The sequence below is a fragment of the Odocoileus virginianus genome, chromosome 28 (assembly GCF_023699985.2).
Source record: "Odocoileus virginianus isolate 20LAN1187 ecotype Illinois chromosome 28, Ovbor_1.2, whole genome shotgun sequence".
NCBI classification, from domain to species: domain Eukaryota; kingdom Metazoa; phylum Chordata; class Mammalia; order Artiodactyla; family Cervidae; genus Odocoileus; species Odocoileus virginianus.
Window position 1 is genome coordinate 10,868,450 of NC_069701.1, and position 16,840 is coordinate 10,885,289.

General features: G+C 39.2%; 1 protein-coding gene across 3 annotated transcripts in view; it reads right to left on the reverse strand.

Annotated features, from left to right (window-relative positions):
• Positions 1 to 16,840, reverse strand: part of ANKRD42 (ankyrin repeat domain 42) — a 76,586-nt gene that overhangs the window by 47,538 nt on the left and 12,208 nt on the right. For all 3 annotated transcript variants that reach the window (XM_020882503.2, XM_020882499.2, XM_020882504.2), the window contains exons 3-6: positions 13,945 to 14,052; positions 10,459 to 10,578; positions 9,510 to 9,645; positions 1,899 to 2,099 (exon numbers count right to left, since the gene is read on the reverse strand). In XM_020882503.2, the coding sequence (XP_020738162.1) occupies positions 1,899 to 2,099; positions 9,510 to 9,645; positions 10,459 to 10,578; positions 13,945 to 14,052 (565 nt within the window). The remainder of the gene's footprint in view (positions 1 to 1,898; positions 2,100 to 9,509; positions 9,646 to 10,458; positions 10,579 to 13,944; positions 14,053 to 16,840) is intronic.

Genomic DNA, 16,840 nt, shown 5'->3' on the forward strand with positions numbered 1-16,840 from the left:
GAGAAAATATATCAGATAAAATTAATAAAAGATAGGTATCAGAACTATATAAAAGAACTCAAGTAGTTTAGAAAAGGACAAAGAACAATTCTACAGGCAATTCATAGAAAAGTAAACTAAAACAGCCAGTAACTTTATGAAACAATGTTCAACCTTATTAGTAATCAAAAAATGCAAATTAAAACACAAGTTAAACCTCTTCATACCCAACTAAGTGGCAAAAATGTTTAAGTCTGACAACACTGAATATTGTTCATCTAAATTCTCACCAAACATTGCTGATGAGAGTGTAAATTATTACAACCACTTTGATGAAGAATGCAGCATTTATACCTATTTATACTGACGACGGGCATATCCCACCAAACAAAACCTAAAGCAGAATTTCCCAAGTGTTTGCCAAGGCAGAGCTCTCAGCCCTCAGTCTTCAGAGGAGACAAGCAGCACACCTCAAGAAGTCTCATCCACTGGTCCCAGCGTGCACACAAGTGTCATATGCAGTACAGGCTACGTGTGAAAAAGGCAGTGAGGCACTTCTCTAAAGAATATCTCGTACTTGCACACAAGGACACTTTTAAGAATATTCATCACCACATGGATTGTAACACTGAAAACTGTAAACAATCTAAACATCAAACTGGAGAATGGAATAATAATGTTTTTATTAAATGCCATACTACACAAAAAATTTAAAAGAATAAACTAGAATACATCTATCTAATAAGCCTGAAAAAGCATAGCATTTCACAAAAAAAAGTCAGAGAAGGATACATACTGTTTTATGCCATTTTTATCAAGTTTTAAAAGAAGTTTCAGGGACTTCCCTGGTGGTGGTGAAGAATCCACCTGCCAATTCCAGGGACATGGGTTCATCCCTTGTCCAGGAAGATCCCACATGCTGTGGAGCAAGCCCGTGCGTCACAACCCCTGAGCCTGCCTGCTGCAACCACACAAGCCCAGGCACCTAGAGCGCAGTGCCTGCAACAAAAGGAGCCCCGCACTGCAGTGAAGACTGGCCCCAGCTCGTCACCATTAGAAAAAGCCTGCGCACAGCAACAAAGATCCAGAGCGGCCAAAGATCAATCAATCTTTAAAAAAAAAAAGAAATTTCAAAGACTCCTAGTTGTCCACTGAAACCTCCTTCCTTTCATAGCAACAAGAGATGTAGCAGAGCTGAGCGTCCTCAGCTGGTTACTGAATTCTCCAGGCTTCCCCACAGCTGAGTGTGGCCATGTGACTGACTAATCTCTTGCCAATCGGATGTTAGCAAAAGTGATGACTGCAAACTAGACTTTGAAAATCCTAGTTTATACTTTGTTCTCTCCCCACCTCCTGCTGGATTAGCAACACCGACAGAGAGAGCTGGTTAGGATGACAACAGGTCTCTGAATGACTGCACAGAGCAAGATTCACTCTCCAACTGAAGCTATCCCATAAAAGAAATAAACTTCTGAATCATTTAAACTGTTGAATTTTAGGATTTCTCATCAGTTACAACAGTTCAGTTCCCTATTCTAAATATTCACAAAATGATACTGCATATTTTTGTGAGTACACATATACTAAATAAAAAACCACAGAATGGAATTATAAATCTAAAATAATGGTTACCTCTGAGGATGGAGAAAAGGGGATGAATGGTATTGAGAGAAACAGGAAACTTCAAGTATATCTAACCTAATATTTTATTCTTAAATCTAGTGGTATAAAGAATGTTCATTATGTTACATTAACCTCTATATATACCTGCTTAAAAGATTTCATACGAAGAAGAGAATCTGGATGAACTCTGTGGACAATGATACACAACATATTTTAATACATTTGCCTTATAACTCTCTTCCTTTTCTTTTCTATTCTGCTTTTTAAATGCTATAACACTTCAGATTATTACTTACTTTCTTGATCTGTTGGATCATTTCCTTCATACTCAGCCCCCTGGATAAACTGTAAAATGTTCTGCTTAAAGAACCTCTGGGCCAGGTCCAGTACATTTTCTCCATTATCATTGAAGGCTTTCAAACCTTGGGAGGCACTGCTCATTCTACTGAGTAGGAATTTAAAACAGTGAAGGTGGCCTTCCATGGCTGCTAAGTGAACTAGAGGTGAGAGGAAAAACAACAATTTAATTTTAGATAGACAATAAAATAACTTAAAAAAAATAACACGTTAATTCTAGTTCTCCTAGGGAGATGACTCTCCTACTCTAAATAACGGGGCTTCCCAGGTGGTACAGTGACAAAGAACCCACCTACCACCTTCCCTGGGTTGGGAAGATCCCCCAGAGAGGGGAATGGCAACCCACCCACTACAGTATTCTTGCCTCGAAAATTTCATGGACAGAGGAGCCTGGTGGGCTACAGTCCATGGGGTTGCAAAGAGTCAGACACCTGAGCATGCACACACACACACTCTATAGAACAGAGATGTACTCTAGATGCAAGAATAACAGACCATTTTTTCAGCATACATATCCTTAGCTAGCCTCCAAGTCAGGCCACAGCAGTAGGCTAAATAGTTGAATAGTTACACTTACTGTGAACTAGAAAAGCTAAGTGAGGGTCACCAAAGCGCAGATCTCAAAAAATTTTCATGGAAAGTGAAATCCAAATTGTGCAGCTTATAGGGGGGGGAAAAAAAAAAAAACGCTTTCTATTTATTATCAGTCGTGTCCAACTCTTTGCAACCCCATGAACTGCAGCACACCAGGCCTCCCCATCCATCACCACCAACTCCCGGAGTTTACTCAAACTCATGTCCATTTGAGTCAGTGATGCCATCCAACCATCTCATCCTCTGTCATCCCCTTCTCCCACCACCAGGGAAGCCCTCTATGTAATATAGGTGATAGGTGAGTTATCTTAATATTTGGGAAAAAGTGGAAGAAATAAACCAAAATAGTCATTATGCAAATAGGGGTGATGTTATTTTTATCACTATGCATTTTGTCACTTTTCTATAAACATTATTTTTACTATAAACAAGAAAACTGGATCAAAACTATAGTCTATTCACACAAACTATCTCACCCATTCCTTCTCTTAAATTCTTGAAAATAACAGGAAAGATATTTCTTAAAGCCGTAATGACAAGAGAAACAGACAAGAATACCTTGAACAGACAAGAAGTCTGAAGGGGGCGGGGGGTGCTACCCTGGTGGTCCAGTGGTCAAGAACCTGCCTTGCAAGGCAGGGGATACAAGTTTTGATTCCTGGTCTGGAAAGATCCCACATGCCTCCAGGCAACCAAGCCCACCCACCCTACATCCCAAGCTCTACAACAGTAAGAAGCCCATGCACTGCAATGAAGACTCAGCGTAACTAAAATAAACTAACACTAAATAAATTTTTAAAAATTTTTTAATGTTAATGAATCCCTGGAAGAAAATAAAATGAATTAGACTGAGGGAGAGCCATAACCCAAAATCTGCAAAAAATAGGAGTGGTTCTTGAGTACTACAAGCTTAGAGGCAATAATTACAAAGAACAGGATGGCCTTTACATCTCTTGAGAAGTGATCATTGGGAAACAGTCCAATTCATGTATAAATCTTGGCTCTGGAGAAATAGGGCAGTGCCCAAGTTACCAGCAAAACTCAGGAGAATCAATTAAGTAACAATGTCCAAAAGACACTTTGTTGGCACGTGCCACTGTACGCTTTCTCAGCTGAACCTCCCATTGAAAAACTCCCCGTGAAAGCTCAGATTCCTCTAACTACTTCCTCATTGTATACACTGAAATGTATTATAGGAATTTCTAACTTTACAGGTCAAAAACTGAACTCCTTACCCTTTTTTACATACACACACAACTCTCCCCGTATCAGTTACTAGAAATGCTCTCCCTTCTGTGAAGATCAGGCCAAAACCCTGAGTCCTGTTTCTGTCAGTCCCCACATCTAATCAATCAGCAAATCTTATTGGCTCTATCTTTAAAACATATGCAAACCCCAATCACTTCTCACTATCTTTGCCACCTCTACACTGGCTAAGAAATTGTAGACTAAATTATAGCATCAAGCTCCTAAATGCTCATGCCCACACCCTCATTACAATCTAGTATTATGAACATAATAGCCAAAAATGATGCTCTTAAATAGATTACCTTTATGTACAAAATCCTTCAATGGCTCCTGTTACCTCTCGGCCTGATCATCTATTACTAACCTCTTCACTTCTGTTTGAACCACACTGACTTGGTGTTACTACTCACTATTACACAAATACACCCAGGCACGATGCTGCCTCAAGAGCTTTACACTTGCTGGAGTTCTTCCTAAAATGTTTCTCCTCCAGGATATCAAGACCTGTTCTCTCAACTCCAAGTCTTCACTCAACTGTCAACTCTTCATGAAGGTTTCTCTCACCACCGTATTTTAACTTCATCCCCTGTAACATTCTACTTCCCTTTGCAATTTAACCTAAACACATATCCTTATTTAATATATGTTTTGTTCATTAAGTCCAGTTCAGTTGCTCAGTCATATCCAACTCTTTGTGACCCTGTGAACCACAGCACACCAGGCCTCCCTGTTCATCACCAACTCCCGGAATCCACCCAAACCCAAGTCCATTGAGTCAGTGATACCATCTAACCATCTTATCCTCTGTCGTCCCCTTCTCCTCCTGCCCTCAATCTTTCCCAGCATCAGGGTATTTTCAAAAGAATCAGCTCCTCGCATCAGGTGGCCGAAGTATTGGGAGTTTGAGCTTCAGCATCAGTCCTTCCAATGAACACACAGGACTGATCTCCTTTAGGATGGACTGGTTGGATCTCCTTGCAGTCCAAGGGACTCTCAAGAGTCTTCTCCAACACCACAGTTTAAAAGCATCAATTCTTTGGCGCTCAGCTTTCTTTATAGTCCAACTCTCACAGCCATACATGACCATTGGAAAAACCATAGCCTTGACTAGACGGACCTTTGTTGACAAAGTAATGTCTCTGCTTTCTAATATGCTGTCTAGGTTGGTCATAACTTTCCTTCCAAGGAGTAAGCGCCTTTTAATTTCGTGGCTGCAATCACCATCTGCAGTGATTTTGGAGCCCAGAAAAATAAAGTCAGCCACTGTTTCCCCATCTATTTGCCATGAAGTGATGGGACCAGATGCCATGATCTTAGTTTTCTGAATGCTGAGCTTTAAGCCAACTTTTTCACTCTCCTCTTTCACTTTCGTCAAGAGGCTCTTTAGTTCTTCACTTTCTGCCATAAGGGTGGTGTCATCTGCATATCTGAGGTTATTGATATTTCTCCCTGCAATCTTGATTCCAGCTTATGTTTCATCTAGCCCAGTGTTTTTCATGATGTACTCTGCATATAAAGTTAAATAAGCAGAGTGACAATATACAGCCTTGACGTACTCCTTTCCCGATTTGGAAACAGTCTGTCGTTCCATGTCCAGTTCTAACTGTTGCTTCTTGACCTGCATACAGGTTTCTCAAGAGGCAGGTCAGGTGGTCTGGTATTCCCATCTCTTTCAGAATTTTCCAGTTTGTTGTGATCCACACAGTCAAAGGCTTTGGCATAGTCAATCAAGCAGAAAAGATGTTTTTCTGGAACTCTCTTGCTTTTTCCATGATCGAGCGTATGTTGGCAATTTGATCTCTGATTTCTCTGCCTTTTCTAAAACCAGCTTGAACATCTGGAAGTTCACGGTTCACGTATTGCTGAAGCCTGGCTTGGAGAATTTTATACATCACTTTACTAGCGTGTGAGATGAATGCAATCGTGCAGTAGTTTGAGCATTCTTTGGCATTGCCTTTCTTCATTCATTTATTATTATTATTATTATTATTATTATTATTATTATTAGGGTCTGTCTCCCCCCTCACCACCAAACAAAGGCAGAGACTTTTGTCTGTTTTATTTGCAATGATATCCCCAGCACCTAGGGACTGACACACAGATACTTTAAAAATAAATTTTGAATTAATAATTTTTCAGAGAGAGATCTGAATATAAGCAGTATAATCCTGAGGCCACACTCTTAACCTCTACATTATACTATTAAAAATATACTATAAATGGTTATAAAATAACTATACATTTTTTAGAATGTATAGTTTTAAAGAAATAAAAGTTGAATGTTTTTTCAACAAGCAGGCAACAATAGACTAACAAAGTGATCAGGCAAATTCAATAAAGTACTAAATTAAAATGAAACCGCCCCTTACCTTGCATTACAGAAAAGTCTGTTATAAGTAGGCTGGAGATTTAAATGTAAAAGTGAAATAATAAAATTCCTAGAAGATAATATGAGTATCCTTGGGAATTCCCTGACGATCCAATCGTTAGGACTGCACGTTTTCACTGCAGAGTCCAGACTTAATCCCTGGTCGGGGAACTAAGATACCTCAAGCCACACGGTGTGGCCAAGGCGGGGGAATTTATACATACACACACATAAAAGAGTGTCTTCAAGACCACATAGCAGGAAAAGACGTTTTAGTAAGAGTCATAAAACACTAACTGTCAGGGTCTAGCCCCAGCAGGATCCAGGGGAACCCTCAGGATGAACGGCGTCGGCGAATGAGAGAGAGAGTGAGACAAAGCTCAGGGCTAAGTCTGAAGTTTATTTCTGCACAGCCCCTTTATACCCTTAACAACATCTTTGAGGGAAGTGCATATTGCTTACTCACAGGTCACCTCAAAACATTACAGCAACTTGACCTTCAACAGAAACAGGATATCACCCACACACTTTCGTTCAAGAGTCTTTCTTATCATTTGGCCTTCAGGCCTGCTAACATTTTATGGCTTGCACCTGGTGTGACTTAAGCAACTTCAGTAGCCGACCCTGTTTTTCTTATAATTAATCAATTTTCTTTTTAATAAGCGTCATCTCTATGGGAACTAGATAGGATTACATTTTTACAGAACAGAAATGCGAAGGACTGCAGAAACAGCAGATATGGCACAAAACAGGCCCTTAGTCTAAAAGTTAACTACCTGCAAGAAGTCGCCAGCTAATCTCTATCTAAAGTATTTTCTATTAGGCACATTTGTGACTATTATTTATGGAGCTTTTCTCACCCCGCGGAGCGGCCTATGCTTAATAGTTTCTTTTGTTAGCGTACTGTGTTTAGGATATTTAGAACAATCAAGAGCATTTTGTGCGATGAGATCACACATTTATCAAACAAGCCAGAATGCCAGCAAAATGTTTGAATGGAAGCATTTTCTTCATCTCTGGCCCCTTCACAGGGTACCAGCATCCAGATTTATTAATTAGGGTTTTAAGTTGGTCCTCATTTAGTGAAAGAGGAGCAGGAGAGCTCTCGGCAGACAACACAGAATCTGCAGCAGGGCAAACAAGAACAACAGCAGAAAAGGGGGGAGGATACAGGGTGGGGTAGAGGCCGAGGCCAACCTGGAGGGTCCCTTATCCTAGACGGCCTTGGCTGTCAGGTTTTTTCCTCGTGACCTCGTCATGGATGGGGCCCTGGATGGCCTTGCCTGCCCGGTATTTTCTTCATGACCTCGTCACGGGCGGGACCCCCCATAACGGCTCCCAGCATCTAACCACAAAGCAAGAGTTTAAAGTGAAAGTGAAGTCGCTCAGTCGTGTCTGACTCTTTGCGACCCCGTGGATTGTAGCCCACCAGGCTCCTCCGTCCATGGGATTCTCCAGGCAAGATTACTGGAGTGGGTTGCCATTTCCTTCTCCAGTGGATCTTCTCCAGGGACTGAACCCAGGTCTCCTGCGTTGCAGGCAGATGCTCTGAGCCACCAGGGAAGCCCAAGGGAGAGCTTATTAAACATTAAAATTAAAACTTCTAGTCATCAAAAGATATCTTAAAAGAATGAAAAGGCAAGACATAGAAAAGATAGTTAAATAGAAAAGATAGTTGCAACACCTGTGACTAAGAGCTTGTATCTGGCATATATAGACCCCTACAATTCAATTACAAAAAGGACGGACAGTTTAATAAAAAAAAAACATAAGTTTCACACTGGTATTTCACAGAAGAAAATAACCAAACAGCCATTAAACATATGAAAAGATGTTCTACACCCCTAGTTATCAGAGAAAATACAAATTAAAACCACAATGAGATATTACTATATACTCAAAACAATGACTAAAACTAAAAAAAAACTGACCGTATCAAGTGTTAATGAGAAAGGAGAGTAACTGAAAGCCTTATACACTGCTCATGGGTGTATAAATTTATAACAAACGCTCCGGAAAATCGAAAGAAACCACACACAAAAGGACATCAGTGCATTATTTTATTCCATGGAATTCAGAAAGAAAAATACTGACTTTTATGTTGAAAGTCAAGGTAGTGATTAACTTTGGAAATTGGTAGTAACTAGAAAGAGGATATGAAAAAGACTATCCTGTTTCTTGAAACACTTCACAGAAAAGTGTTCACTTATGGAAATTTTCTGAGCTGTGCATTTGAATTGAGCGTTTCTCTATATGCATGTTATACTTAAAAAAAAAAAATTTAAAAGACTGAGAGTAAAATAGCTAGTTTCAGATACACAAAAATTGAGAGTTCAAGCCAACAGACCTTTCTTTACTAAATGAACAGTAAAGGATGTCCTTCACAAGGAAGCAATGTGATTTCAGACAGTGAGTAGTGTCACAGGATGGAAGATGAGGGCAGGGAGGTAGGTCAGAGCCAAATTATGAAGGCCCAGCCTGCCAAACTAAGGAATCAGAGATTTGCAGGGATCTAGGGAGTTTTTTTAAACAGGAGAATGGTTTGATTATAGTGATCATTTTGTCTGGACTTCCCCTTCACTTGTTTGCCAACTAAGATTCCTTTAAGATATAAGTCAACTATCATTTTCAGTAACCCATCTCACTGTGGTCTAACTCTCTTCTGAACTTACAGCACCTCTCAGAAGAAGACAGGGTATTACAGGTCTCAACTGACTACCTGAGTGCAGGCTAAACAACTGCAATGAGCAAATTAGTTCAAACACACTACTGTCCAATATTTGTACTATTTCTTTTAAGTAATCTGTGGGGCAGAGACATCTGTGGGGCAGTGTCCACTATTTGTACTATTTTTTTTTTAAGTAATCTGTGGGGTGGAAACATAATTTAAAAAACAGTAACACTAGACAGTACATGAGAAAAGCAACTAGTGGGAAGAGTAAATGGAAGCTTTTTATTTTTCCAGTTTCTCTTTTGCTGCTAAAATGTTGTTCAAGGGAGAAAAAAAAAAATCATATGATGGGTACATAACATAGAAACAAGATTAAAAACTTTCATGTCAAGGGACTTCCCTGGTGGTCCAGTGGCTAAGAGTCTGTACACTCCCATTGCAGGAGGCAAGAGTTTGATCCCTGATTGGGGGACAATCCCCATGCCTCAACAAAGACCAAGCACAGCCAAATAAATACTTTTTTTTTTTAACGTTCATGTCAAATATATTTTACTACTTCAGTTTTGTTAGGAACTGTTAGAATGATGACAGCTTAAATTTCTTAAACATGATTCAAACATTTGAAAAGTTTATATTAATGAAAATCAAAATGTTTGTTTTTGCAAATACCTGGAAGGTTTCCGTTGTAGTCCACGTCTTCTACACTACATCCCCACTTCACAAGAAGTTGCAAACAGCCAAGCCGCCCATGAAAAGCTGCATAATGCACAGGTTTCCACTCTCTCTTATCAGTCACGCTGGGATCCTACAGATAACATTCACAAGGACTCAGTTTCCTTCCATCTTGCAGCAAAAACACTAAGTCTAGCAGCTTAATTCTACAAATGAGAACCAGAAGCTGTTCTTAAAACTGTAAGGCAAACACTAAATATAACAGAAATATTTACTGCAATCACTGATTTGAACATATCACCTAAAATACTAATGAAATTTTTAAATCTTTTTTAAAAAGAATATAACTTGCCACACAGAAACTGCTTCTAAAAAGGTACTTAACTAGTCATTTTACAGGTCACAAGTTCCTGACCAACAAAATGAAAGACAGATTCAAATGATCAAATTGTATCTTGGGAATGTAATCCAAGAGTTAATGAAAAATATTTAATTCTTATAAGAAGTTTTTTTTATAACCACTGGGTAATTTTAAAATATTACAATAAATGAAATTTTTGGAGATATAAATCACTTTGTAAATTAGTTCATGAAATAAGAGTTACAAAAGAAACACACAGGTAAACACATACCAATTCAGAAAGGTTACAATTGCTGGTTAAGATGTGTTTGGAAGCTTCAGTATCTTCCTGGTAAACTTTGAACTCATATGAAGGACATATAGGCTCTGAAATATTTTGTACCACTGGGCCGGTTTTTTTGTTGCTAAAGATTTAATTAAATTATTGGTCCCATGTTTAAAGATGGGAAAGTTAAAGAGAGAAATCAAATTACGTCCTCAGAGTCTTATGAAGGATATAAAAAGTCAGGAAGAGATAACCAGACTACCAAATGTTAGTCCATCTAAATGATTATACATTTTCACATATTAACAGGAACACCTCACCACTCCACTTCGGAGCATTATTTGTAAAGTGAAAGAATGTCCATGTGTTGCAGCAAGGTGTAAAGGAGTGCACCCACGATCATCTTGAGCGGCCAGGTTGGCTCCATTGATTATAAGAGCCTGAAGGCAGAGAAATAAGAAGGAATGTATGTGAACACAGACGCTAAATCATGCAGATACAGATTATTTAAAGGCAAGCAATTTATTAATCTATAGCTAAGCTATTATGTAAGTTTTTTTCATGCGTGCTACACGCAAAGTCTAAGAATTTCTTAGCCAGTCCTAAGAAAAAGCTTGAAATCCTTTTTAACATTACCTAGGAGACACTCATAACCGATTTCACATTTTGAGTATGTACATATAATTCATAAAACAAACTTTTCATGAGCACAGATTAAAAACCACTAGCAAATAATTTAATGCTAAGCTAATAAAACTGAAATTTAAACTTCCTCTATTTCAAAAGCAGAATCTTTTATTAACTGGGTTTTTAATATAATAAAAGGACTTCATTATTAAAGTAATCAATTCTAAGCTCCAAATCAAACTTCTAACTGCATCTGAGGAGATTCCATATGAATTTACACTTGGCCCAGTTTCTATATATGGGTTATAGAATATACACAACATGTCCCTCTATATAATATACAGAGCAATTAGTTTAAAAAATTATTAGCTAATATTTTTCAGTTTTATCTTCCTCAGACCTTTTTCTTTTCTAACCAGCCTATATTTACCAGTATCTCAGCTAAAGTTTACTTAGTCATAATTCCTCCCAAGAGTTTTAGGAAGAATAGCTTCCATGATTTTGGCTGACTCTCATTAACAAACCAGTCAATAATCATCACAAACCACACACCAAGGGCTTACTACATCACTACAAAGAATATAAAGATGTATTAACTTAGGGAATTAGGATATATGTAGAGACAAAGACAATCAACTATACAAAGCAGTCCTTGGTAAGTAACAAATGCACAGCACAGTACCCAAAAGCATCACAAAAGCTCTAAGAATGAAGAGATCACTTTGAGGAAGAAAAGGACAATCAAGGCAGAAAGAATGGCTTAAACCAGTGCTTAGGGGAAGGCAAGCATCAAGTAAAACTTCATTTGACCCTGATACCCCCTTAAGTTGCTGCTGTATTTGTACCTTCCTTTCACTGCCTACTTTTCAAATTAATAACCTCACTGCCTGAATGTAAAGTCCACCTACAAACTGGGTGCCATCTCTATCATTCCAGAAATACAGCCAACCTCCCACTACAGAGTTCTCAAATTCAACGGCATTTCCTTAAGTGTTGTTCCTCTTAGTTTTATTCTGTAACTGATACACTACCTGACTTCTTCAGCTTCTTCCTTCACTTGCAGTCAATGCATCCCGGCTCTCTATCTCTCTTTCTCCTCTAAATTCCTTACTCATTTCACTGCTTGCTTCCATCCCTACTAGTAACATGCTTCAAAACTCAATTCTCAATACTCCAGACACGCTTCTCTAAGCTTTATTTCTCCTGAAATCTTGCTCTCCAGTGCCCTTTTCAACTGCCTGGACCATCTGTACCTGAATGACCAACAGGCACCTTAAACTCAACATAAGCCAAACTGAACTCAACATCCTTCCTCCTAAATCTCCCCTGCCTTTCAGATGTCCCTATCTATAGTGCCATAATTATCCGGCATTCTGACTCAGAACCTTACAGTCTGACTACACTTTGGCAGTGCTTGCTTTGAAAGATATTTTAAATAATTTTCTTTGTTTCTCATTGCAACCAACTAATCTTATCCTCTATGGTTAATGATTATACCAAAAGTCTCTAATTTTCTTGCTTCCAAACTCTATTCATTCTAGATAATCCTGGATGCATCATGCTAAAATAACTTCCTAAAATACTGTTTTCAATACCACATTCCCCTGTTAATGTCCATGTGCATGTGTATATATGTGTGCACACACATATATATATACACACATATAAAAGTCTCTTTCCTATACAAATGAATCTTTTTTCTATTACTAAGACATTTTAAAAATCTGGCTTATCTAAACTTAGTTCACAACAGTTCACCTAACAAACCATCTACACTCAGTCAAACTCATACAACAGTATATTCCTCAAACACACCACACTTTTCCAATTCAAAGATTTCACACAGAATTATAGCATAGATGTTAATAGGACAAAGTCTGAATTCAAACTTCGGCTTTGTCACTAACATAGGCAGCATACTTAACTTTGAATCTGTTTCCTAATCTACATGAAAGGAAACTCAAAACACCATTGTATTAAATGAAGTGATGCATGGGAGACTGTGATTGACAAAAAAGTGTTTGATAAATTTAATCATTATTTTTATTTTCTCCTGACACATTCCCTACTTACAATGCTTCCTCACAACTTATCTTCTTAAAATCAACCCATTCTTTTAGGATTAGCTGAAGTTTCATTTGGAAGTTTCATTCCCTCCATTTATGATTCCTCTATCTCAAGTTCTACAGTTCTTTTCATCTATGCTTTCATGAGAATCTTACTCATAGACTATGATGTGTACTGTTTTGTAATTCACTGAGTAAAGGTCCTGTCATTGCAAATAGAATCTCAGGCTTCTTACAGGTAGGAACTGTTTGCTTATACGATTTTGTCTTCCTCCAAGTTTCAATCCATTTCACTACATTTATTCAATCTACTTACTCTAATAAACTAGATCCTGACACATATTAATGTGTAACTCTAGCTGAGGAAATACATTGAATGAGGAATTTTAGGCATGGAAATCTGGACATGACTGTAACAGCCCTTAAAACAACCCAAACAGATAGCCAACTACTTTAGATAAAATAATTTCAGATCTTACACAATCTGTTTGAGTGATTTGTTTTGTTGTTGTTTAACTGCTCAGTCCTATAAGACTCTTTGAGACCCCATGAACTACAGCCCGCCAGGCTCCTCTGTCCATGGAATTTCCCAGGTAAGAACACTGGAGTTGACTGCTATTTCCTTCTCCAGAGGATTGTCTTAACCCAGGGATCGAACCTGCATATCCTGCATTAGCCGGTGGATTCTTTACCACTGAGTCACTGGGGAAGTAATTTCTAAAGCAGTTAAATGCACTGACTTTTTAAAGAAGTAACCAAGGGTTTCTCTGGTGGCTCAGTGGTAAAGCATCTGCCTGCCAATGCAGGAGACATGGGTTCGATCCCTGATCCAGGAAGATCCCACGTGTCATGGAGCAACTAAGCCCATGAGCCACAACTACTAAGCCCGTGCTCTAGAGCCCAGGAGCCCCAATTGCCGAAGCCTGGGCACCCTAGAGCCTGTGCTCCCCAACAAGAGAGGCCATGTCAATGAGAAGTCTATACATCACAACCAGAGAGTAGCCCCCACTCGCCATGAGAGAAAAGCACATACAGCAATGAAGACCCAGGACAGCCATAAATAAATTAATAAAATTATAAGAAAAACATAACAAGTAACCAAGTTATTATTACCTGCATGCAAGCATCCTGTCCCCTGATAGCAGATATGTGAGCTGCCGTCCAGCCTCGCACGGTTACTTGTGAGACATCAGCGCCATGCCAGAGAAGCCAGTGAAGACACTGCATGAAGAAAACCACCATGTTAACCATGCTGGCAGGTATTTGACAGTTTTCTATCTTTCAAGTTAGTCTATCATCATAAAATACTACAGCCTGAGAAGCATCACTAGTGAAGGAGGGCGCAGGTATAAGAAAAACAAAAGCACAATCACATTGATATGATAGCCCACATTTGGCCTTATTGTTGGGTAAACAATATGGAGTGGTAAGAGATGAGGAAAACTGGAGACCACCTTCCTTATCCGTAAGTGAAATTCTACTCTATCCCAGCCAGTTTTTGCACTGAATGAAATGCTGGTCCAAATCTTATGTTTGACCAATACTTTACAAGCCCAACAAAACATATTTGTGGTTAAATTCATTCAACAGCTGCCAATTCACAACCTCTACCACAGGTTTTGAAATGGATCCAGAAAATTCTGTATCAGAGCAAATACTGTTATTCTGAGAAGGCAGTGACAAAAAACTATCCAAAAGAATTAGAAATGCAAGAAGGCAAACTGATTGTCTGAGAAGGGTTTACAAATAGCTGAAAAAAGAAGAGAAAGTGACAGGCAAGGGAGAAAGGGAAAGATATACCCAACTGCATGCAGAGTTGCAGAGAATAGTAAGGAGAGATAAGAAGGCCTTCTTAGATGAACAATGCAAAGAAACAGAGGAAAACAAAAGAATAGGGAAGATTAGAGATCTCTTCAAGAAAATTGGAGCTATCAAGGAAACACTTCATGCAAGGATAGGCTCGATAAAGGATAGAAATGGTAAGGACCTAACAGAAGCAGAAGATATTAAGAAGAGGTGGCAAGAATACACAGAACTACAAAAAACACCTTAAACCCAGAAAACCACAACAGTGTAGTCACTCACCTAGAGCCAGATATCCTGGAGTGTGAAGTCAAGTGGGTCTTAGGAAGCAATATTACAAAGCTAGTGGAGGTGATGGAATTTCAGCTGAGCTATTTCAAATTTTAAAAGATGATGCTGTTGAAGTGCTGCACTCAATATATCAGCATATTTGGAAAACTCAGCAGTGGCCATAGGACTGGAAAAGGTTAGTTGTCATTCCAATTCCAAAGAAGAGAAATGCCAAAGAATGTTCAAACTATTGTACAAAAATTGAGCTCCTTTCACGTGCTAGTAACTTAAAATCCTTCATGACAGGCTTCAGCAGTAGGGAACCGAAAATTCCCCATGTACAAGCTGGTTTTAGAAAAGGCAGAGGAACCAGAGATTAAATTGCCAACATTCGTTGGATCATCAAAAAAGAAAGTTCCAGAAAAACATCTACTTCTGCTTTATTAACTACGCCAAATCCTTTGACTGTGTGGATCACAGCAAACTGGAAAATTCTTAAAGAGATGGGAATACCAGACCACCTGACCTGCTTCCTGAGAAATCTGTATGCAGGTAAGGAAGCAACAGTTAGAAATGGACATGGAACTGGTTCCAAATCAGGAAAGGAGTACATCAAGGCTGTATATTGTCACCCTGCTTATTTAACTTATATGCAAAGTACATCATGAGAAATGCTGGGCTGGAGGAAGCACAAGCTGGAATCAAGATTGCCGGGAAAAATATCAATAACCTCAGATGGGCAGATGACACCACCCTTATGGCAGAAAGTGAGGAAGAACTAAAGAGCCTCTTGATGAAAGTGAAAGAGGAGAGTGAAAAAGTTGGCTTAAAGCTCAACATTCAGAAAACTAAGATCATGGCATCTGGTCCCATCACTTCATGGCAAATAGATAGGGAAACAGTGGAAATGAAAAAGGAATTCATAGGGCCTGGACTCCATCTCAGGCCTGTCCGTGCTGGTCGTGCGCGGCCACCTCTCCGTGGACTCTGTGCTTAGCACCTGTGGGAATGACAACGGAAGGATAAGAACCCCCTCTGGGCAGGGGAATCTTGAAGACACTAATCACCCCTGCCTCCAGACAGTATCTATCGAAATGTAACCACAGGCTTATCGGTTATTAACTGGTTGGAATGTAACCGTGGGCTTATTGATTGCTAACTGTTTGAACACATAACACATGAATGATGGGGTTATTGTGATTGTATTTACCCTTCCTTTGTAAGCTTAAAGGGATTTGGGCTGGTGGGTTTGGACATGTACACATGGGGTATAAAAGATTTTCACATGCTGGTCGGGGCCCTTGGCTAAGAGGAGACACTGCCTTGGGCCCGCCGGTGTAATAAACTGCACTCCACTATCTGCATTGTCCTTCTGAGTGAGTTTGTTTCCCACAAAGTGTGGCTATAACAGAAACAGTGACAGACTTTATTCTTCTGGGTTCCAAAATCACTGCAGATGGTGACTGTAGCCACGATATTAAAAGACACTTGCTTCTTGGAAGAAAAGTTATGACCAACCTATACAGCATATTAAAAAGCAGAGACATTACTTTGCCAACAAAGGCCCATCTAGTCAAAGCTATGGTTTTTCCAGTAGTCATGTATGGATGTGAGAGTTGGACTATAAAGAAAGCTGAGCGCAGAAGAAGTGATGCTTTCAAACTGTGGTGTTGGAGAAGACTCCTCAGAGTCTCTTGGACTGCAAGATCCAACCAGTCCATCCTAAAGGAAATCAGTCCTGAATATTCATTGGAAGGACTGATTCTGAAGCTCAAACTCCAATACTTTGGCCACCTGATGGAAGAACTGACTCATTTGAAAAGACCCTGATGCTGGGAAAGATCAAAGGCAGGAGAAGGGGATGACAGAGGATGAGGTGGTTGGATGGCATCACCAATTCAATGGACATGAATATGAGCAAACTCTAGGAGATAGT